Source organism: Tiliqua scincoides, chromosome 3, assembly GCF_035046505.1.
Source record: "Tiliqua scincoides isolate rTilSci1 chromosome 3, rTilSci1.hap2, whole genome shotgun sequence".
NCBI lineage: Eukaryota > Metazoa > Chordata > Lepidosauria > Squamata > Scincidae > Tiliqua > Tiliqua scincoides.
In genome coordinates, this window is record NC_089823.1 from 69455795 (window position 1) to 69480556 (window position 24762).

A 24762-nucleotide genomic window follows, 5' to 3' on the forward strand; every position below is an offset into this window, starting at 1 on the left:
ATGCTGGGATAAAGAGGGACTGTTGGAATCACCCTGCTAAATATGAAGTCCATCACTTTGAGAAGTGCTTCTTTGCCCAATTAGCAGGGGCAAATATAAATGAGGGCTCCATCACAATAAACCTGAATGAGGGGAGAATGACAGATGGAAGAGGACACAGGCTGGAGTACTGAATGCTTATAGAAACGTACTAATTAGTTATAGGTGATCTTGTAATGGAGTATTTTAAAATGGCTGTAGATCTGTTGAGTATATCTAGAGATACCCAGGGCATGCTTCATTCCTATATATGTTTCATAGCATCCAGGATGGCTGAGATGAGCCCACAGTTGGGCCTCTGTACCAATTGCACTCTTCTCTCTGGTGATCAACGTGTTCCTTTGTTTCCATCACCAACGCTGAATATGCACAATAGGAAAGAGTGCTTCACTTTTATTGCCCTTCCTCCATGCCAGACTATTAATGACCCCTTGTTAGGGAGGCTTTTCTTCCCATGTTCATCTTTGTGAAATCACCCACCTGCATTTGTTTTGCAGCCTGCATTTTCAAACCATGACGTTTCGAGTCACATTAATCTGCAATGGATTATTATTGGACTGACTATCCCTTCGGGAGTGTAATGAAACACATTCATTAATTCTCAGGGCAGGAGGGCTAATTACTTTTTTAAAACCTGTGCTAATTGCCAATAACTTTTTTTTAATATTTAGTTGGTCTTGTAAACCTAGTTTTGATTTTCTATTCCATGTTGTACCTCATAATAATTATCCTCACTAAATAGAAGGTGAAATGCTGGAATTTTATTGTTTTTGCAACAGCAGGAAATCATAACCAACAGGCTAAATTTGCTCCTTGGCAACGAAGATGGGTTTGTTGTAATGCAGGGCTATTTCTGGGAAGGCTTGTACCAATGCCAGGTGGTTGGAGATCTGGGGCAAGCACTGGGCCCTCCCTGGCACCCCCACCCGATGGGACATTGGGGTGTACCACAGCCACTGGTAGTAAGGGCTCAGAGTCTCTTCTGGGCCTTGGTCAGCATGCCCAACCCAGCTGAACCCTCCCTTGCCTTAAAAATACATGCAACAGGATGAGGTGGTAATGAGATTTGACATGGTAGAATGATGATCCCACTTCATCATCATCCACTTCACACTAATGTGGAGAGATCATATTTTTAATGCTCTCTTATGCTAAGAAAACTCCCTGAAAGTAGAAAAGTAGCACAGCAGGGAGAAAGCTGGGACAAAACCTCTCTTTTAGATGTACTAAGATTTTTTGCTTAAATAAGTATCTATGGAACATTTACATGACAGGTCATTTAAAAATGGCACTCTCTACTAGGATTCCAAACTGACTCCATCCACTTTATCAACTCAAGCTTCACTTTGGTCCATGTGTAGACCAGGCCTCTATCTAAGTGCCATTCTGTAACTCAACAGATGAAAGTATTGTTCACTAGAGCAAGAGGGCACATTAGTGCACTCCCCCATGCTCCAGCCTAAATGATGTTCACTGTTCTTTGAGGAGTCAAGGAAAGCATACTCTGGCCCGCTCCCTAATTTTCAACTAATCTTACATCTTAAAAATCATACATATGTGCTACTCCTTCCTTTCTATTGCCTCTTCTTCCCTGCACTGCCAAGATGAGCAGCTCCCCAAAGAGAGCAGGTCGTTCTTTGCCTTCTGCAGCCAGGTGTCCGGACAACTGGCATTTCTGTTTAGGACTCTCTCTCTCTCTCTCTCTCTCTCTCTCTCTCTCTCTCTCTCTCTGTTTCTGTCAGTTCAGGCTTTGGCAATATGACATCTGCTTCTTATGCCAATTCAGCCCACTGCTGTTGGGGCCTGCTGTACAGAACAATGTTCATCTTCTAAATTAATGTGGCAAATGCCAACACTATATCTGCATAAATGCCTGGGCAGCCTGCATGCAACCCCACTAGGAATTTTGTTCAGGCTCTATAAACATTCTTTGCAAGCACAATGGCTTCCATCTCTCTTCCTTTCCCTAGCAGATTAAGCAAAGTGGCAGAGATGTGTGGGGCTGTCTCAGGCTTTATGTTCTCACTTCCTCATTAATAGGCTCTTTCTTACAAAAAGTAGAGTTTCATGAGGCTGACTGAGGCAGCAGTTTGGCTTGGGACACCTACCTCCATCTGCCCACTCACCTTCACTGTTTCTCCTCCTCTTCCTACTCTCTGGATTTAAAAAGGAAGCAGGGACTGGGACAGAAGAGGAAATGTGGAGGAGAGGAGTGGTAGGCTAGAGAGTCTGCCACACTTCCTTTTTCACTGTTTTCATCTTCCTTTTCCAATGCAGGGAGTAGGAGGAAAGGTTGGCACGTCACTGGGTAAGGCAATGGTAGCATTTGGCACTTTGCCTCAGCGTCAAGAAGTCTTGGGTCAGCTCTGCACAAGTAGAGTGGATATTGTTTTAACAATCATTTACAAGGTGATTTTCACACATAATTCCCCCACCATGCTACCTTTCCTCTGACTTATTTTGCCTTCTCCCCACCCCCATTCTGCTCATCCCCATCCCCTGTTTTGCCCCTCCCCCTTTGGGAAGAGACCCAAAAGAAACTTTTTACCCCCTGATAAATTTCCTCTCAGAGACCCCAATGTTTACTGCTTACTAGTTGGGATCATGACAATTAATTAAGGTCCACTTAGCTACAGCAAGAAACCTTTTTTTCTTAAGGCAGAGTTTCTCAGTGTTTGTCCCCTGCTGTACCACTTTGCATGGTCCACCTAGTGGAAATACCACCAGAAGTAACTGGCAATGATGTCATTGCCAGTTACTTCCAGATTAAGAGGCCAGATGCAACACAACAAACACTGGAAAGAGGCTCAGGACAGATGAGAGGGTTTTTTCAAGCACACATAAAGTGTACCCTGGAGCTCTGCCTGCCTCATACTGCAGCTTGTAGCATTGTGTTTCTGGTCTCACTGCCAGGTGGCAGAGTCTGGCGTCCCACAAGTACCACCTCAAGTATCACTGGCAGTATGAGTACCACCAAATGAGAAACACTGTCCTAAGGCACCTAGAATGTACCTGGGAGACCCACTCTTGGGCAAGGCATGTAAGTAGAAAAAAATTGTGTGCAGTCCCAGCACACACGCCCCTCACCCAGCTTTGCAGCCAATATCATAGGTGTCCATGCCAATTAATCAAACCCTGGCTGAATCATCCATCTTCCCCTGCCCCATCCTTCAAAAGGTTGTCTGCTCCACAGGTTGGCATTTCTTGGTTCACGGGGGGGGGGGGGGAGCGCCAGTCAGCTCTGTGCACTGCCCACTTTTGCTGCAAACTTGAAGCTTGTATCTCCAGACTGGCTGCACTGTGTTAGCCCCGCATGTTTACACTTGGCCTTTTCCTAAGATAATTTTAAGGGGAAATAGCCCTAACTTTTAATTAGGGCTCCTTTCTGGCTCCTATCCTGTTTCTTTAACAGCAGCTGGACACATAGAAATTAAGCTGGCTTTTCCTAAAATGGAGATAAATTAAAAGCAAAAACTTTCCATCCTTAATTTATTTGTATTTGGTGACTGTTAAAGGCACAGAAGCAGAGCCAGGAAAAGGAGCAACCCTAGTGTTGCAAGATTGAAAGGCAACTCAAGAACAACTCGGTACTCAGGAGTGAAGGTTTGCAGGCTTTATTTCATTGCAAGCAATGGGCATCTCATGGGACTAATGTCTCAAAGCATGAGAGCAATTGTCAATGTTAACTGGACCCTTTATACCATTTTGGGGTCCTTTGTCTGAAAATCTAGACTTCCCATTGGCTGAAAATCCACATCATAGATGGGGCAAACTGCCAATAGGCTATAGATAATCTTAGAGACACCGGAAAGGTGTGTTTCAGGTTACAGGTTTCCATAAAAGGTAAAATTAGACATTTAAAAATATTGAATTACAAAGTTTTCAAAAACCAGTAGGGTGTGCTATAATTTCATTTACCCAGTGTTAAACCTTATTCACATCCATCAATCCAATTAAAATTATTTTGACAGGTCCTCTTACTAACCTCATTAAAAGAGATGACACAATGTGCTTTTGCCTGGTACCATTATCTTATCTGCATACCTTTCCCCTTTGCTAATACAAACATTGAACACCTGTGGCGCCTCTCTGCAAAACTAAAGCTTTTTGTCTTTTCTTAAGACTTTTCTAAAATCAAGCAACCTTTTGGTTCCTTAAGAACTACTTCTAATGACTACTATGTCCCCATATGTGAATTACAATCTAGGGCAAAGACTATTTTGTCCTAGCTCTTGTCTATGTGTGCCCTTTGCTCTGAAAACATGAATTTAGAATATAAGCTATAAGTAAATACCGGCAGAGTGAACGTCCTTGCCAGGGTGTGTGTTCTTCTGCCAAGATGAGGCCTATCTCCTTCGTTGCCTAGTTGCACTATCTCTTTCTACATTCCAGAGTGTTTACACTGAAGCCTAGACAGCTTCTGTGAGACCAACAATTTTGCTTTTAAATGAAGTCAAACAGCTTTTTACTTTTCTATGCTTTGGCTTTAGCAGTGTAGCTTTTAAGCTTTTGCCCCAATGGCATGTCACCTTGGTTATTCTGTCACCTTCCATCACTAGAAGGATGCTTCTCATGTTTCCCAGAAGCCTTTTTTCTGTTCCTTTTGGAAGTACTGACAGCAGAAAGGAGAGCTGGAACTATTCTGAGATGAAATGTAATGCAGGTGCAGACACAACCAAAGGAGGCCTGATTAATCTTTTAAGGTATATCTGCCTCATGATCCACCCCTAGTTGCAGCTACTTTCTTACAAGCTAGCTAGAGAACAGTGTGCATTCCAGCCTCTTTTTTAGACCCCACAGAGCTCCATTTGGCAGAGAAGGAAGGATTTTTCCCCCAGTCAACATCGGTACTGTTCACTTGGCAGATCATGCTGAACAGCAACATGTGCTGCCCAAGCTCAGGGCAGGCAGAGCCCAGCATCCTTCGAGAACTCTCGCCTCCGCTGATTGGGCAACTGGGATGTTGTCTAATCCTCCAGGCAGGCGTCCTGCTAGGCAGCATAATGAGCCTGCAGAATTGCCCTGGAGACCTCTCTGAACCTGACCTAAATTGTTTACTCAATCATAATTAGAGATTTTAGTACTGCTGCACTGGGGGATAGCAGGAGCACAAGGCAGAAGTCAGACCCCTGTTCCACAGTGAGCCCTGGTGGCAATGTTTATCAAAGCTCCAGGGCTTTCATGAGGGTACAATCATGCCTCTCATGCAAAGATAGGATTTTCATTGAAGAAATGCCCAGATGTTCTTTTATCCTACCAGACAAAACGAAAAATAACAGTTTGGGCTTGTATTTCTCAGTTTGTGTTGTTTTCTAACCTGCAATTCATGCACGGTATCTAGGTTTAAAATAGAGTCATAAGTGCTATATGGCTGAACTGGTAAGAACTGTATTTGCATATCATGGAAAGGCACATTTAACTGTAAATACATTTTGTTCTGCAAGAGGAATTGAGAACTATGTTGTGTATAAATACGGAGTTTGGAGCACAGGCAGCTATGCAATGTTCAGACCTGCGTCCATCGTGTATGCAATGTCAAGCATGGTTGGCAACCTTCAGTCTCGAAAAACTATGGTATAAGCCTACAGCACCCAGTGTTCCCAGGCCATCTCCCATCCAAGTACTAACCAGGCCTGGCCCTGCTTAGCTTCCAAGATCAGGCATGTGCAGGGTAACAGTTGCTACAGGACATAAGTTTCATGATTAAATGCAATTCACTTTTGCATTCTAGAATCTGGAATCCTGCACAACTATCTAATCAAGTGGTTCCCAAACTTTTTAACACCAGAACCCACTTTCTAAAATGACCCTTTATTGCAACCCAACCAGCTTTCATTTAAAAAAAAGTTTCACTTTACCAGCTGCTCTAGCCTCTGTTTTTATCCTTTTAACTATGGGTGAAGTACCTTCTGGTGAGATCCATGTTCATCAGATCAGGACCATTCTGATGGCCTTGTGTTCAACTTCACCTGGCCATCAATAAGAGCCAAGGCACAGTTGCCTACTCACAAGTAAATGCATGCGTGTGGCTCAATTCACTTTTCATAGGACTTTCCAATTTAACCCAAAAGTGTTTAAGGTGTAAAAGGGCTGACAATTGGGTTTTGGATGTTTATTTTGGGAAGAAGCACACAAGTATCCTGGTGTAGTATTTTTTTATCAGTTTCCCAATGCATGTACTGATCTCTTGCTCCATCTGCACAGGACTTCTGCTCCATCTTGGCTATTAAACACAACAGTAAGGAAAGTCAGTAGCAGGAAATAGACTTCCCTACATCAGAACCTCATGGCAATGTCATAACTTAGTTTATGAAGACGCTGTTAGCTTCACTTTTGTCTGTGATGCGGAAGAGCCATATGAGTATTCACTCTTGGCTATTTGTGATATTAAACACTTTGTGTGTCCATTTGAACATAAAAAGAGCCCTGTTGGATAAGGCTCCAGACCCACGTAGTCCAGCTTCCTGTATCTCACAGTGGCCCACAAGATGCCTCAGGGAGCCCACAAGACAACATGAGAGCTGCATCCTGTTGCCACTCCCTTGCACCTGGACTTCTGAGGTAGCCAATTCTAAAACCAGGAGGCTGCACAAACCCACCACGGCTTGTAACCTGTGATGCACGTTTCTGCTAGAAATCTGTCCAATTCCCTTTTAAAGGCATCCAGGCCTGATGCCATCACCATATCCTGTGGCAAGGAGTTCCACAAACTAATTGGATGGTGGGTAAAGAAATATTTTCTTTTGTCTGTTCTAACTCTCCCAACTTTAGCAGCTGTCCCCTGGTTCTGATGTTGTGTGAAAGGGAAAAGAACATCCCCCTATCCACTGTAGCCATCCCCTGAATAAATTTTGTATGTCTCAGTCATGTTCCTCCTCAGGTGCCTTTTTTCTAGACTAAAGTGCCCCAAATACTGTAGCCTTTCCTCATAAGGGAGGTAACCCAGCACAGTAATCATTTTGGTTGCTCTCATTTGGGAGAAAAGCAGGGTATAAACTGAATAGATATTCAGATCCCATTAGGTGAAACTACTGGGGAAGGGGAAATAGCTCAGCAATCTAGCATGTGCTATTTGAGTATGAGATCCTTGGTTTAGTCCCCTTAGGTTAGTTTCCAATTAAGTACCTCTGATAGCATGGCTGGAAAATACTTCTCTGTCTAGGACCACAGAGAGCTACTGCCAAATCAGAGGAGGCAGTAATGGGCGAAATAGCCCAGTGGAAGGGCCGCTGAGAGCTGGCACTCATGCTGATTGCCCCCTGTAATGTCCATGGCGGGAGAAGGCCCCTGCCCTGGGGTGTGTACCGAGTGCAAGGGGCTTACCCGGTCTAGGCGTGGTGGTCAGCGGTGAAGTAACACATGGGACACAGATAAGGCAGCTTTACACAGACAGTTTAATTGAGTCACTCTCTTTACATTCATGGGGCTCGTTGTTTCACAGCCCCCTTCAGTCTACGTTGATTGATGCCGGTGCCAGCAGAGCGGCTCTGGCCCCATTCCTTCGGGTTCCTGGGAGTTGGGAGTCCAGGCTTCCTGGCCTGGGTCCCTCTGCCCTGTGCCTGGGTTCTGGAGGCCTCTGCCCCCAGCCCCTTCTCCGTTCATACTCCAGGTTTGCAGTTGGCATCGAGTGCCCCTCTCGACTACCACTGCTCTCCAGGGTATACCCCTTGGGACTGGGCAGGCCCTGGGTCCTGGAGGTTCTGGCCCCAACCTCCTGTCTCTATAGCTGACCATAGTCTCCTCCCTAAGGAGGCCTCTCTCCTTTCCCCTTGGCCAAGGTCACCCTTTCCCTCGGGCTTCCTCCTTGCCTTCCACCCCTCTGGCAAGCAGTGACCTCCCTCTCCAGCTCCCTTATGAGGCTTACCTCCGGCTGGCCTGACCCCACCCTTCCTCCCCACATGTCTTCCTGCTCCCAGCTGTTCCTTGTCCCTACTCCCCTGTAGGTGTCCTGCCCGGGCCTCCAGTCCTGCTGACACTTGGGGCTTCCTCCCGAGTAGACCTTGTCTCCCGAGGTGACCCTTGTGTCTATGGAACTCCAGGCCACTTGAGCCGGGCCCAGGTGACACCCCCCCTTCCTAAATTTTCGTGTATTTTGTAATACATTTGTTTTGTACTGTATAGTTTGTTTTGTCATGGCTTGGGCCCCCTGGAAGTCCGGGCTTCAGGGATTTTGCCACCTGCCCCCCTATGCAGTGGTCTGACTCAGTTTAAGAAAGCTTCATATATTCATAGAACACTTCCAAGACCTCAAATGATCCCAGTTCAGATTATGTGCCATCAAGGTCAGAAAGAAAAATGACAATCAACCCTAAGAAACGCTTAAAGAGGCAGAATTCTATAACACTGCCATTGAAAAAAGAAGACTGCATTAGTGTTGATAAAAAATAAAGGGGAAGCCAACAAAATCCATAATGGTTCCATTTATTAATATGTATATCACAAATACTCACAATATCAATGCATTCTTGTTGGCATGCTAGACAGAGGCCTTATTAAAAAATTCCTTTTCTTTTTTAAAAAGGTCTTAAACTTTTGCTCCCCACCCCCCAAAAAATATTCCATATGCTTTTTTTTTTTTGCTTTTTTTAAAAGTTTGATTGATTTGACGATGTGTTTGGTGGCAACTTCAATGCAAAAGGAAAAAGAAAAAAAGGAAGGGGAAGAAGGATGCATTACAGCACAATTTGATTAGTCCATAATTATCTAATAAAAAGGAAGCAAAATTACCACCTTCACAGTAAGCAAACAACACAGCTTAGTAACATTATTACACAGGTTCAGATTCAGAGGCAAAAATGCACTAGACAAAGGCCTACTGGCAAACGCACTAGGCATACGACATTGATCAAGAATCAAAGGTGTAGCAGAACATCAAAAGAACAATTCCTCTCAAACACATTTTTGACATTATTCATTCAGTGTTTTCAAGTATCTTCATATGTTAGTTATGTGACTGGTTTCTTCTCCTTTGGGGCAGTTGTGGGGGGCAGTGGGCAGGTTGAAAAAACCTTAGTAAAGCAGTAAATAAAACCAAGAAATTAAAAACTTGATAAACCAAAAATTATATATATATTTATATATATTTTGTATACAGGTTTAAATATGGATGTGTGCGACATTTATTAACCATGGTGAAAGGCTAATTATGCCCTCCAGTCACTACATGCACAGCCCAATCATTGTTGTTAATGAATTACCTCTGTTAACTTTACAATGCAACTACAGCCCAACCAAGTACATACATATAGTGCCATCATATGCAGAGCCTTCGAGGATGGAGTATACAGTACTGGATGCTGAATGGTGCAGGCTGCTTGTGTGGCATAACAGTACTTCACGGAATGGAACACTACGCATGGTACAGAGTTTAGAAGGTGGTGATTGGTTGTGTGTGTGTGTAGTTGTGTATGTGCTCTAACATTCTTTAGAAGTCTTCCAAGAATCCTGCAGTTCCTGACTGAAAACAGGCGCTGTATTTCACACCCCTGGAAAAGTACAAAAGAGAGGGGATGGCAGCAGGGGAGCAATAAATTGTTTTAGTCATTATCAATCTTAAAACCCCATATCTGCCCAGCCCACAGGTGTACACATTTGATCCCATTGGCAGAAATGGCTTAAACATTTTCTTAATAAAAATATTCTGTATCTTGCAATAGTGTTTTAGAAATACTGTGAACCAAGTAATCATTATCTAGTTCCACTGCAATCACCAGCACTTTGAGCACACAGAACATCGAAACAGAAGCTTCTGGATTCATCTTTGTGTCAAAGTTCCGGAGAAGTATCTGCACTGTGTTGACAGCAGCATTAATAGGAAAGTCTCTGCCTGTGTAGAAACTGGGTGTAAATGGGAACTTTAGATGAGGGCAACTGACTTCAGTAGGCAGAAGCTTGCACGCACTTCCCCATCCAGTGAAGTGCTTCACAAACAGAGTTTCAGTGACCATACAAGGCACCCACGACCCTAACAGCAAGTTAATACCTTTGTGCATAATGGTCAACTCCTTTCATTGGAGTGACTACAGAACCTACACAAGAACAGGGTGTGCAGCAGGGCACAAAAAAACAAAAACTAAAAACATACCCTGGGAAAAAATTATTGTTCTGCAAGCAGTATTATGCTGCCCTTAGAAGGATAACAGCCGAATCCTGAACTGCCTGGCACCCAGAGGAACAGTGCTGCCAAAATGGTGACTGCTGCATCCTGAGCATGCCAGGCAGCTGGTGGTGGCTCCATGGGGAAAGAGGACAAGGCCCCACAATCAGGCTACTTAAGGCTGTGCTGGCTATTTAGCCAGCACAAGGTTGAGAGACCCTGTTGTCAGGCTGGGTCCCATCTCCCGCCCTCCCCCCCCCCACCCTGACTCACCTCTCCATCGCCTGGAGCTCATCCCTTGCTCTGGGCAGCATATGACAGGCCTTTGGCCGCGCTGCCTCGGCATGGACTAGTGCTGGGCTGGCAGCAGCTCTGACCTGGTGCTGAGTGTTTGGGCGTGCCTTACAGCACTTTAGCAATACTCAGCACAGGCAGAGGGCCAGTACTGAGCGTTCAAGATTGGGCCCTTAGTCACCAAAAAAGCAGTAATGAAACAGCTTAGCTATCTTGCTTTTAAAAAAATACATAGATGAATTAAGGCCCAAATTGGGCCTTGCCTTAAATGGAATGCATGTTCTGCAGGTGGCAAATGCTGCAAAAGCACCATAAAGCACTTTCCTGCAGTGTACTAAGTAGCTCACTCACTTCCAGGACACTAGTAGGAAGGCCAAAGCCTTCCCGCATGCATCATCAGCTCTCCTGCTACCTGCCGGAACAGGTAAGCCAGTGGGAGAGACGGGAGGGAGTGGGGAGGGCAGAGTGGAGACCAGGGGTGTCAAGGAGGCAGGGAGACTTCAGGAGAGGTGGATCTGGCGGTAATCATGAAAACCAAGTCCTATCCCCTCAGGCAGCAGTCTTCCTACCGCTCTCTCCTTGGACTTGCACTAGCAAAATCACTAGCACAGATCCAAGGGGATTTAAAATTCCTTTTCCCTGCTGAAGCTTCCTGATTCACCCATTTCCCCGCTGGGTATAATGTGCTCATTTTTGGCACAGCCACACAGGTGTGTGTGTGGGGGGGGGGGTAGGACTGAGCTGTTAATCAAATAAATATCACTGAATACATGCCCTGCTCAAGATGAAGTGGAGCCCAAAGCAATACCCTAATTTTCCACCTTTTTTGTCCCCATTGCATGAACACTTTGCTGTTGCATTATCACCTCTAGTTATAATTATTTCCCACTGGCGATTAAAAGCAGGCTGGACAAGGGAAGGAGAGTGCAGTGTTCCCAAAACACCCTCTTTACTTTTCCTTCTACCAGCTGTTGGGTCTTACCCAGAAGCTTCTTCACACACACAAACTGGGTGCAGCATGATGGGAGCAGAACTCTAATCCCCAGCATGCTCTGTACAGCCTGTGCACTTCCAGAAATGGCCAGCTGGGAATCAGCCCGTGGCAAAGTAAGGGCAATGGGAGGAGTTGCTCTGCCTTCACCCTACCTGCCTGGGAAAGAAGAAAGTGGAGAAGGCAGAGTGGTCCTGTTTTAAGAACTCTCTTGGAAGTAGGACAAACAGAACTGGACTGCTGCGGCCATGACTGCTTTGCGATTGCTTGCAGCAGCAGCAGCAGCAACACTAAAGGAAGGGGTGGGTGTTTGCTGCATTCATCCTCTTGCTCTCAGGATCAGAGTACACAGTGAAGCAGGTGGGTGGGTGGTGGGCCAGGGGAGGTGGCAGGCAGCAGGGTGTGTGGGCACCTATCAGGTCACCTCCTCCTCCAGCCTGCCACTCAAAGAAGCTGCTTCAGTCTTCCTCATTGCTGGCCAGTCCAGACTGAATATCTGCACTGGATGTATTTTAAGGTACAGTTCTGGCTCCCTAGCAGTTCCCTTGCTCAAGCCCTAGAACAGGAGTCTCCAAACTATGGCCCGGGGTCACATCTGGCTTGCCACAAGATTTTATTTGGCCCACAGTAACTTTCTGTCAGAGCACTTGCTAATGTTTGACATTTTAACCCATTATTTATCATTTCTCAGTTTAAGCATGACTTTGTTTCTTTGTAATTGTCACATTTCTCTTTTGTTCTGAATCTTATCATGCTGATTACAAAAAAGATCCAAGTAAAACACTGGGACACCCTTGTTCTGTGGCAGAAGGCACAGCAACCCATCTCCTTCTCCAGTGCCAGGCCTCCGCAGGTCTGTGGAAGCAACTGGAAGTCACTTTCACAAACCTGGAAGTAAGCCTTAAGTGACTTTCTGGCTGCTTCTGGAGGCCTGCTGAGGCCCAGTGCAGCCTCCAATTACATCAGGAGGGCTGCAATTTGGAACTAACCAGACACAAGGACAGGTGGGAGGGTTCAACCCAGGACTCACCTGACATTAGGTCATGACCCACTTAGTGGGTCATGAGAAATCCGACTTTAGAAGTTTCTGAGATTGTACTGAAGAAACTCAGATTCCACTAACGTGACTGCACAGCAACCAGAAGAAATAAGATATGGGTTTTGATTTGCTTGTGTTAGGTTTTTAAACAGGGTTCACCACCACTACATACTTTTTCCTCAGAGAGACTGCAGTAAGGTTTACATTTTAACCTGTGATTAATGTTTTCATCTCTGCTGCAAAAGCTGCTTAAGCAGCTATGTTAAGTATAAGCAGCTGACTCACTGGCAGTGGTTGATGCAAAACAGGGGAGTTGATTTGGAGAGAGCATTCTGAACTCAGCAATACAAAGACCCACCTTGTTACACCATCTCATATTGATTGGCAGTAATAAATCGGGACAGACAGCATGCCAGCACCATCCCAATCAACTGTAAGACAGAGAAATATCATACATGGAGTCAAATGTTGCTGTCAGATCCACTGCAGAAGGATTTTTCATTTGTTAAAAAGAAAGTACTTCAGATATGTAAGCCCACACATGTTAATACTGCAGTCTAGCTACCCAATCCTGTCCCCTCCCATTGCATCCAGTGATGGTGATGGGTGATCAGGAGGCCCATTTGAGGTAAGAGAAAAATATTTTCCTGTTACCTCAGACTAAAGGAAAAAAAAATTCTCCCCTTCTTCTGCAAAAGCCTCCTGATGGCTTACATGTCTTCAAACGTATGTCCAAGGAGATAAAGAGAGATGAGGTGGGCCAAAAGATGGGTGACAGGAACCAAGTGCACATTTGCCACTGAGATCCACCCCCTCTAGTCCACTTCCCTCCTCTGCTCTCCCTGATCTGCCTCAAAACACCTCCCCCCATGAAATCCCCTTCCCCACCAATCTATATGCCCGGGTGCTTTCCAGGGTCTTTAACAGTGCCACAGTGATGCTGCTGCCATTTTGTGGTGGCACCCAGACTGGTCCTGTGATGGTGTGTTCCATGCGCCATTGCAGGGCCTTTTGCAACAGTGGGACGCTCCTACTGCTGTTGCAAAAGAGATATAGGGTTGGGCCATTAGACTATTATAGAAGCATAGAATCAATGCAACAGGTAAACATCAGCTGTAATAGTTTCTGTAATATATCTAAATAAATGTTTGAAGCATTTCTTTTTTCATCATGTTTGATGGCAAATAATGATGGTTACTAGATTAGTGAGAAAAATGTATTTCATTCCTATCAACTAACATACCCATCCAGTCTCAACACCTACAGCTCATTTTAACCATTTGCAAGGTGACAAAGAGCTAAAGCTGTAGAACTGCCAGTCGTTTGCTAGCTTTCTTTCTTATAGACATCTTGGGATATGACCAGGCAGGTATAAATTCAAGCTGGTTACTTGTTGGTAATCAACATTACACTAACAGAGGCAAGTGTTTCCCAGTTATGCATCACTGCACATGCAAAACCCAGTCTCCAGTGTCATGATGACATCTGCACAGTGAACTCCTGTGAACTTCCTGCTTACAAGATATGATACCTGGCTTGCGAGCTACAAGGCGCTGGACAACATCCTTCAATTTCCAGCCACTTTGGTGTACCTCCCATTACAAAGTAACTTCAAATGCTACACACACTACCAGCCACCGAAAGAGGTTGAGTCTCCCTTCTCTGGAATGCTTGGGACAGGAAGTGCTCTGGATTTTGGAATATTTCTATAAAGATAATAACATATCTTGGGGATCATGAGACCCAAGTCTAAACACAAAAGTCATTTACATTTTATATATATCTTTTACACATAACCTGAAGGTCACTCGATGCAATATTTTTTAAATAATTTTGTGCATGAAACACAGCTCATGTGCACCAAAGCATGATTTCTTGTTTTGTTATGAATGAATGCCTGCTGACGCCTATGGTCATGTGATGTCACTCAAAAAAGTTCTGGATTTTGGTACATTCTGGTTTTTGGAATTCCAGATAAGTGTTACTAATCTGTAATGACTTTTGCATTCAGCTGGAAATGCTTGGCAAGTTCAAAAATGGACCTTGCATAGGGTCGTTATGCCATGCCATAGATGCGAATACAGCCTGCACACCCTTTCTTCTGCTCAATCTTTTCTCAGGCATTACAAACAAGTCTCACTAGCTGGCTGCAGAAGAGGCTGGAAGGTTTGTTTACACCCAAAGATCTTCCCAGAGCTGGGCTGCTGCTGTCACATTTCGCACAGGCAGCTCTTGTGAAACTTCCTTAGCACATTTGTGCATCTCAACTGTGACCACCTGGGAATACCGGGTGCTGTAGGCTTATACCATAGTCTTTCGAGACTGAAGGTTGCCAACCATTTGTGAAGTAACAAAGAATGGGGATGTGTTCAGAATGATAGAGCAAAACACAGTAGTTAATGAAAGCTTTGCTGTTTTCATTAAACCTTACTCTGTACAAGGAGTCAACTGACTCTCGGTCAGATTAATCTTCCAAAGTGGCTCAGTACTGTGCGTTGTCCTACATACCATCTGTCCAGTCTGGCACTGAAACTCTGGAAGGCTCTTGGCTGCCATGATGTATTGTCTCTTGCAATACCCACTGTGGGCTGTATTTCTCCAGCCTAGCATTTCCCCAAACCCATACAACACTGCTCTGTTTGGGGCTTCTTCAATCTACTTCATAAATAGGTTGGCTGCCCACCAGTTGCTTTCCTTCCAAATGTTCATCAAACATGTTCCTATCATTTGCTCAATGTATTCTGTGAACTGTTTACATTTTTTCTCTATAATCAAGACTTTAAGTTATCAGTGTTGCCTTTCTCACCTACATTTCACAAATGCACTAATACTAAAGTTATTCAAATTTCAGTTGCTTTTTTATAGCACAATCATATACATTTTTACTCAAAAGTAAGTCCGACTATATTCAATGGGGCCTACGTAAGTATATATAGGATGCCTGCTCTAGTTCCCTCAAACATTTGGAAATTCTATAATGCATATATATGGCCTAACTAAAAACAGAAGATGCCAATTGTCATGTACAAAGTTAGATGGGAAATCTTTGACCCATACTATTTGACCTATACTATTCGCTTCCTGTGCATATCACAAATACGCAAGCTTAGCACTCTAGCTGAAATGTTGGCTGCCAGTGTGCTGTCATTGGACACAGTCAATTCCTACGCATTTCCTGACAGCTCAATTTAACATGCTATACATTGAACGAAAGAAGGTTTTTTGGCATGTAGGGGAGAAGGTATTTAGTAAATTGTACATTAATCTGCTCCTGCAAAGGGCAGTATTATCTGACCAGTCTTTCAAACTGTGCTTGTTAAGTAATCTCTGGAATGATAGGCAGTCCAATCCTGAGCTACCCAGTGCACGAAGCTGCAGAAAATGGCTGCCACTGCATCCAGCACACCCCAGGCAGCCACTGCTGCCTCCTCAGGAGAAGGGGACTTTTCCCCCAGGTAAGGCAAGTAGCCCCACAATGGAAATCTTTGACCCCACAATGGGGCTACTCGAGTCTACAATGACCTAAAGATCAGCATAGAAGTAAGAGCCTCTGTGTCAGGTGGGTGGCACAACACAGAGACTCAGGATCCAGTGGAGTGAAGCTCCATCAGTCCCACCTCCCTCCCGCCTGCTCCTTCCCCCCAGCATGCCTCCTCCCTGTCTTTGCCCTCTCTCCACCTCCCTCTCTGCTGCCTGGTGGTCTGTGCAACCGCAGAGTGGCAGAGTTCTGGTGCTCCACCAGCACTAACCCAGCGCCAGCCCATGCTGGGCTAGCAACGGTGCTCCACTGGCGCTAGGGCCTGCAAACATGCCCTACTGCCCATTTGCGACAGTGCGCACTGTGTGGGATTGGACCCTTAGTGTAGAATCCAACTGAGAATCTCTCATATTCGGCAGATTTTAATGTTCAACAGAGTTTTGAAGTTTCTCAGGCCATACTACATATTTTGTTAAGCATGCCTATAAGTTGACAAACATAAATTTTCTATAGGAAACAGGAACTGTGGGGAGCCCTTTCTGGATTCAGACTATGCACAGAAGAGGCTTAATTTAAATCCACGATATGAGTTATATTGACCCGGAGCTAAACAGTTATATTTGTTGCTAAACTGTGCCTCACACAGCCATGTACTAATACTTAAATTTACTCAAGCAATTAAACTGTCAATAACAAAATACAAACAATAAAACGGTGCATATAAAATACACCATACTTTCACTGTATGAAAATGAATGGATATTGTACATTGTAAAATTGATTTCCAATACATTTACAAATAAGTGCCTAGCCTCTGCAAACCAGACCAACACTGCTGTAAAGCTGTACTATAATTCGTTCCTATTTAATGATTAACTTGGGTGCAATTCCATCTAGCAAGAGTCACACCAGTGACCTTTTAAACCATTAGCTACACTCTCAGGTCTTTTAGTATAAGCCTTTTTCTTAAATGAACAAGGTGTGTGTGTGTGGGGGGGGGGGTATACAGGAAATGTCCTTCTCTTTATCAAACGTTGCCACTGTTATCCTAAAATACAATGGCCTTTTGACAATCGGGATTTTATGTTGTGTGCAGTGGTCTGGCCCTTCATTTTGATTAGGTCTACTTGCTAACCTAATGTAACTCTGGTCAACAGGGTCAACTCTTATTAAAAGCAAAACAAGAATCGCTCAAATGGTCTTATGCCTATTTCTACTCAAGAGAGAGGCCTGTGGCTTTGAACTGTACACAGGTACATTCAGCCTAGAGGCAGCTTTTTCAAACTCTGCTTAAGCAACACAACAACACTTTCATGTTGGTACATCTGCTTTTTATTCCATTTCTGAGAGCCTGCTGTTTTTTGGGTTTTTTTTACAAGCTTCATAATCTCTACCTAATTATGCAAAGAGAAGCAGGAAACCTTTGGCTGAGGTGGAACAAAAACAAGAGATGGTTTCTTATTGGCAGATTAAATGCTTCTAAAGCCCAAGCTGCTGTTTTTGTGTTTCTTCCTTAATGTTAACTATGAAAATACTCTGCTTCTTTGTAGTAAGGAAAACATTAAATAAGCAAAAGTATCTTGTTCTATTAAATACATAGTATACAAAATTACACTTTACTTCCTTTATAGGGAAACAGAAAGGTATTTCCTCTCAGATGCAGAATAATATGTGCCAAAAAATATGTGTCTACAACATGTCACTTAGAAATGGACATCTGTAATGTGCTATTGAAAACTCCCTTCTGGAAAGTGCATGGATCATAGTTGCCCAAAACTTGGTTAGCACTTTATTGCTATACAGTATAGGCAACAAACCACTGCTACTAGCTTGCTAGGATGTCCATGGTTCAGAGATGCAGCCAAGTTCATTCTGCGTTCCAAGTTCATGATCCCTCTTGCCTAGAACTGCAAACAAGCATTTTGCTTCCCTTTTCTGCATTGTTGTGGGAGGGTATGAATAAGTGAAGTAACCAGAAGGACTAGACCAAAAATTCCAACTAGTCTGGTATTATGTTGCCAAGAGAAATTTGCCAGAGATACCTCTGGGAGGCTCATAAGCATGAGAGCAACAGCTCACCCCCCCCCCCAATTCTGTCATGTCAACACCTACACTTAGGTATAGTCTCTGAACAGGGAGAGTCCATTTGGCTTTCTCAGATAATAGTGATAATAGGTGTAATCTCCATGAATTTGTCTTGGAAAATGTCATTTAAATGACTGGCTGTTATCAGTCACATCCTGTGGGAGTGAATTCTAGGTATGCTTGATGAAAATATTATTCCTTTGCCTTTCCTACACCCACTGCCAAACAACTTTTCTAGGTGATATGTACTATTATCTAAGCATTTAAGTTATTAATTGCCTAGATCAGTAGTTCTTAAACTGGTGGGTTTGTGTAAAGGGACCTCATCCCTTTAAGGGGTGGGGGAGGGAGCGAGGGCAGTGATGTGATCCCCAGAATCCCCTCGCTAACGGGGGTGGAAAGGGGGTGCTTTTACTTACAGGTGGCTGCAGGACATTGCAAGAGATGCAGGCAGACCCGCGCAGCCCTCCCCATGTTTAGAACAGGGGTGTCAAACATAAGGCCCAGGGGCCGGATGCAGCCCCCAGAAGCTTTTTATCCAGCCCTCAGGCTCTCAACTGCTGAGCAGTGCTGAGGTGTTACTGTTGAAAGAGCAGCCCACATGAAAATTGGGCTCTCCTATATCTTGAAATATGATCAAGATTTGCTTATTTTCTCTTCTGTCATTTGCAGTTAATGAGAACAAAGTGCTGATTTCTGGCCATCAGCTGCTTAATAATGTCACTTTCTGGTTAATGATGTCACTTTCGGCCCTCAGCAGGCATCCTGAATGCTAACTTCGGCCCTCTGAATGAAACGAGTTTGACACCCCTGGTTTAGAATGTTGAAAAAAGTAGGCACAGAGCACTTCCTCTTTGCATTCGCAGTTAAGAACATAAGAACATAAGAACAGCCCCACTGGATCAGGCCATAGGCCCATCTAGTCCAGCTTCCTGTATCTCACAGCGGCCCACCAAATGCCCCAGGGAGCACACCAGACAACAAGAGACCTGCATCCTGGTGCTCTCCCCTACATCTGGCATTCTGACTTAACCCATTCCTAAAATCAGGAGGTTGCGCATACACATCATGGCTTGTACCCCATAATGGATTTTTCCTCCAGAAACTCGTCCAATCCCCTTTTAAAGGCGTCTAGGCTAGACGCCAGCACCACATCCTGTGGCAAGGAGTTCCACAGACCGACCACACGCTGAGTAAAGAAATATTTTCTTTTGTCTGTCCTAACCCGCCCAACACTCAATTTTAGTGGATGTCCCCTGGTTCTGGTATTATGTGAGAGTGTAAAGAGCATCTCCCTATCCACTCTGTCCATCCCCTGCATAATTTTGTATGTCTCAAAGTTGTCTCAAAGTTAGGAATTTTTGTATGTCTCAAAGTTAGGAAAGTTAGTTTGCAAAGTTAGTTTGCATAATTTTGTATGTCTCAAAGTTAGGAAGTGCTTTGCACCTACTTTTTTAAAAAACACTCTAAGCATTGGGGAGCCCAGCAGAGGGCTGTGTGGGGCTCCCCGCACATCCTGCAACCACCTGTTAGTAAAAGCACCCTTTTCCACCCCTGTTAGCGATGTGATCCCAGGGATCACATCGCTGTCCTCACTCCCTCCCCTGCAAAGACTTACCCTGGAAGTAAAACTCCTGGGAAGATTGAGAACCACTGCTCTAGACAAAATACCCAGAGAGAGGAAAGCTTAAAACAGTTCTTATGTATTGTGTGTATTTAGATCTGCATGACCTGCATTGCCTACCCTAACTAGCAGAAGAGAGTAAGGTTGATGGGCAGATGGCCCTTCTTCTTTTGGATAGGGATGGGACTAAACGGCCTTTAATATCTTTCAATTCCATGGATTATATTACAGCTACTAGTATTAGTTGAACTAAACTTGGAACTGTATGCACTGTTCTGACCTAACTGTAGCAACAGGCTGGAGTGAATTTTTCTGTTTACAGCTACAACAATTAAATTAATAAAGGGGGGGGGGGAAGGCCTCATCTCACATTCTCTAGGAAAATACCATCATTAGTATTTTGCTCTACCCTTAATTTCAGTGTTTATATCAAACACATGTTTTATTTAATGAAAATGTTATTTATTTGGGTCTTACTGAAAATTGAAATAACTGTTGATAACCCTAACTATGAACCGGCAAATCCGGCAAACTCAGCATATGCTTTCATTTTAAAGAGGATAGTTCTCTAAATTTGGTATTTCCTTCAAGCAAAGGACAGCTCTGGGTTGAGAAAAACCCATGCACACCCGAGATCAACTGTTTGGCATGTGAGTTGTTTACGCTCCATTTAAGCTAGATCTTTATTGGGTTAACCTTTATTTGACCCAGTGGAGGGGTACTTTTTTTTACTTGAGGCAGTCATTAGTTGGGCTGGAACCGATATTCCCAAAGAGAAACTCCATTTAAGTAGGAAAAAGAAAAATCAATGAACAGATGACCTAAGAACTAATGAGCAGTCTGAGGACTGCCCTTATCCTAATCCTTCCCTGAAATGGAAGAAATAACTAAACACACCTTAATTTTAAGTACTAAAACTGTATACCTGTGAGAATGCAATCCCAAAAGCCACTCCAGCTATAATTCCCATATTGGTCTCCATAAAACTGGTCACCAGATCATAACAACCCTGAAAAAGAAAGACAGACAATTACTCTTTGAAGGTATCTCCACTTGTCTCTGATAGAAGGTTCATTTGACGAAGGAGCAGGTAATTTGACATCAGTTTTAAACACCACAGAATATTTTAATGAATAAGAGACTGTACCAGGGTATGAGTGAACCTGTTTATCACTTTATAAACTTTAGATTTCAGAGTATGACTAAAATCATATAATCTTAAAGAAACAATTTTAAACTGAATACATTCACCTTAATAAAGCAAAAACAAGCACAGCACAGAAAAAATATAGAAGTACATCCAAATAAAAACAAGCTCCGATACAGAAAAATACACATGAACACACAGAAACTCATGGTCCATGTAATATAATCATACCTCAGGTTTAAGAATAAAATAAACAGGTATGTTGATGCACTGACGATAGGGTTAATATACAGTAGTGTGATTCAGTGCCTTACAGTTTGTGTGGATGGTTGCAAGCTCATTGTCCCTTGCCTCACGTAACACTTAAAATGCTCCTACTATATATGCTTATGTTATTGGATACTGGTCTGATGGTAGCCACAACAATTCAGGGGCAAAAGAAGCACAGATTTATCAAACTAGGGTAACTACTCCTAGCAGAAATTTAACTTCTGCCTACTTCTCTGGATTGTAAAGAATAGGTGGCAATTAACGACTCAGGATTAAGGACCAATTAAAATTTTTATTCTTATATGATCTGAAGAGAATCATATAAGAGTATATACCAGAGTATAACTCTTATACAAGAAGGTGATCCCAGAGCCTGAACCCAAATGGGCAAGAGGAGAATTTTGCTAGGCCACTTTGGATCCTATGACAACAACACTGGTTTGGTGAGGTTTCATTAATGTCAATGGGTCAATGACTAAAGTCAAACATCCAATGTAAGTCGGATGACAGCTGAAAACAAAGTCAAAAGTTATCCCTTAACGAATATCATGCTGTTATAATCATTTGTTACCCTTATGCCACTTGGAGAACATTTTAAAAATTCATTCTAAAGTGGCATGACATGCAGCCTGTATCATAACACTGCTTAATTACTCTGCCCCTGCTGCATGTTCTCACAGGGGCTGAAGCAAAATTACTAAAGAAAAATATAATTGTTGTAATTATGACGACAGCTTTACATTTGTTACTGTCTTATTTACCTCCTGAGATGGGTCACTTTTAAACCAAGGAACTTTTTTTTTCTTATTTTCCCATTCCAATTAATTTATTGTATAACATTTACAGTATACCAGAAAGCATAAATAAAATGACGAGGAATAGGACTCTGAATGCAATAAATCAGTATTAATGTTCATATATGAAGCTAAGCCAGACTTCTGGATTCAACCCTTTATGAGATAATTTGTTGCCTTTCCTCAACATCGTAGCAAGAACAAACAACAGAAATGAATTTCTGTTACAGTATGAAACAAAAAATAGATTTTTTTTTTGCATGCTGCATAAACCATGAGTTGCATAAATCACAACACAATCTTTTCTCCACGTTTATTCATCTAGTTTGCTCTCCCGCTTTCTCACGAAAACACCGTGGCTTCTGCAATTCCTTTCGGTTTGGGGTCAATTTAGCTGTGTTCTGCCTGCAGCGCTACGACTCCAATAACATTAGAACAGGTGCAGTAAACATACCTAATGAAGCATGGTGCTTATGCCAATCATCCCTATTTTCTTAGCTCAGACAGGCTGTTAGCAGCCAGAACGTGACTCGTCTTTCAGAAGACAAGTTGCAAAACAGGGAAGAAAAGCACATGTGAGGACAAACACGATGACTGACATAAGTATCAAGGTTATCTGAACCTACTTGCTGCATTCTTCAGTCTTGTCAGCTCTATCTCGATGAAAGAATGAAAGCTATGGATATGGGAAGTGAGTGCAGAAATCACTGGCAGAATCTATTAATAGAGGTACTTGAGAGGCACCAGCACCTGAACAGTGCCAAGAAGTCGGCCGTAAGGGGCGGACTGCTGTCAACTCTCCAAGTGTCTTCTTTTCAGGACACTTTTCACTTCAGTACAAAGCAATCACATGGCATATATGCGAGTACCCACAATGGCACATACCTTCTGGTTTACTTTAGTAGCAGCAATGGTCATGTTGTGCAGGTCGAGAGGGTTGCAGTCACTGGAGTTCATGCAACAGCTTGGGGGGATGCCGTGATCCAAAAAATAAGGGCTAGAGCTCCAGCTGGTGTAGTTCTGGACTCCACAGCAACTCAGCTAAAAATGAGAAAGAGTTACAAAAAACTGGAAATATTTCATGCTCTTCAACCGAAAACACATTAACAGTGCACCAAATGATAATTCAAAAACCCACCTAAACTTACGGGGGGTGGGGGTGGGGGTGGACCCATGGATTCAGTTATCCACAGATCAAGTAAGCAGGGCCCCCATGTGTGCACTCTGGAGGCGAAGGAAGCTCTGCTCCCCTCACGTCTGTTCGTGGCCTCTGCTGGGCAGTGAGCCCTAAAGGTAAAAAAAAATTTTAAAAGGTAAAAAAAGTCACTTCTGGTTTCTCTGTTAAATTGGAAGTGACATTTTTAATACCTTATAAGGCATTAGGAGGCCTGGGGAAGCCCTCTAGGGCTTCTGGAAATGATTTTTACCTCAAGGCTCAGAGGACCCTCCAGAGGCGAGGGGAGCAGAGTTAATGTCCCCCCTAGCATGCAGGCTACTTTCCTATTGTAGCATCTGTAAAAGTAAGAAACATAACTGCTTGTTATTGAAGAAAATGGAGGGTAATGGAACACTGGTTGCACCCATAGGGTTCCCCCATATCCACTGTGTCTATATCTGTAGAGAGGCCTGGAATGGATCCCCCATACAGTACTAGCATGTACCATAAGCAGTACCATAAGCATACAGTACCATAAGCATACAGTACTAGCTTTATGCTTAAAAGTGTAGAGCTGTACCATTAATTAGGACAGAATACAGGATAAACTTCACAAGCTATAAATAATACATTCAAGACACATCACACAGTAAAATAACTGTTATATATCTTAAGGAATTAGTAGAGATGTGTTTTTTGGTAAATGCAAAACAACAGGATATAAAGTGAAATTTGCATCAAAAAATGAAATAAAATTATTTTTACTAATAAAATGAAATAACCCCAATTTTACCCATCTCAGTGCTGCCTCAAAGTATTTTTTTTCTTTGCCAAATAAGTTGCAGAGGCCTCTTTAGGGCCTCTGAAGGTTGGAAAGATCCAGTAAGACATCATGGGTTTATCCTATTAGTGCAGTACCGGTTTCCATCGCTAGATGGCTTCAGCTTTCATTCAGCAATATCCTTCTTGGGCAAGGAAATCGTGGCTTTCAAAAGGCACCATTCCTCTCCCAGTGGCTTATTCTCATAGCCCCATGATCCAACTGCAAGAAGATGAAGTGCTGGGCATTGCAAACAAGCACATAAGCTGTGGTTGTCTGATAAAAGGTTGCTCCTACCAATTTGTAATAAAAGAATTGGGGGCTGGCAGGGTAAACTTGCCTATTGATGCATGCTATGGATCATCCCTACTAAATATTGGACTATGGCTCTGTTTTGCACCCTGCATAGATGTTCTACATTTGTATGGTGGCACGGTTTGTTTGTTTTTTGCTTTTTGCTATTTTGCATGCCCCCCCATACTGTTGCAGCTGTCATTTGCATATTTTTCTGTTCTGTTTTCCAGTCCAAGGTGAGAAAAACTAGCTCTCTATGTACATGAATGATATTGATGCATCACTATGGAAATAAGTTCTTTGCTATGATCTAACAATGTCACCTTGTATGTAAAGAGGTTTCTCCACTGCTTGTTAAGGAAGGGGAAACTATCCCACACATACTATAGCTAGCAATTTAAGCCCCTTGCTTGTAGAAGGCTGTGGGTCACAGCTGTTGCCTTAGTAAAAGCAGCTTATCTACAAAACCGGTTAAATTAGCCATACATACCCAACCTTTAATGTTAGAAACAAATAGCAAACTCTTTAATATATAAAAGCAATCACAAATGGGTACTTAAAAGCATTGTGTACTTTTACTTCTACCCAGTTCCCTACAAACAACTGATCATCTAGATCAAAGCAGTTTCCTAAGA

At 43.2% G+C, this 24762-nt stretch overlaps 1 protein-coding gene across 1 annotated transcript in view; it reads right to left on the reverse strand.

Moving 5' to 3' along the window:
* Nucleotides 1–8444: 8444 nt before the first annotated feature.
* TSPAN7 (tetraspanin 7) overlaps nucleotides 8445–24762 on the reverse strand; it is a 114444-nt gene continuing 98126 nt past the window's right edge. The window contains exons 5-8 of the mRNA XM_066620433.1: nucleotides 22743–22898; nucleotides 20572–20655; nucleotides 12818–12890; nucleotides 8445–9524 (exon numbers count right to left, since the gene is read on the reverse strand). Coding sequence (XP_066476530.1) covers nucleotides 12822–12890; nucleotides 20572–20655; nucleotides 22743–22898 — 309 coding nt within the window. The 3' untranslated portion in view covers nucleotides 8445–9524; nucleotides 12818–12821. The remainder of the gene's footprint in view (nucleotides 9525–12817; nucleotides 12891–20571; nucleotides 20656–22742; nucleotides 22899–24762) is intronic.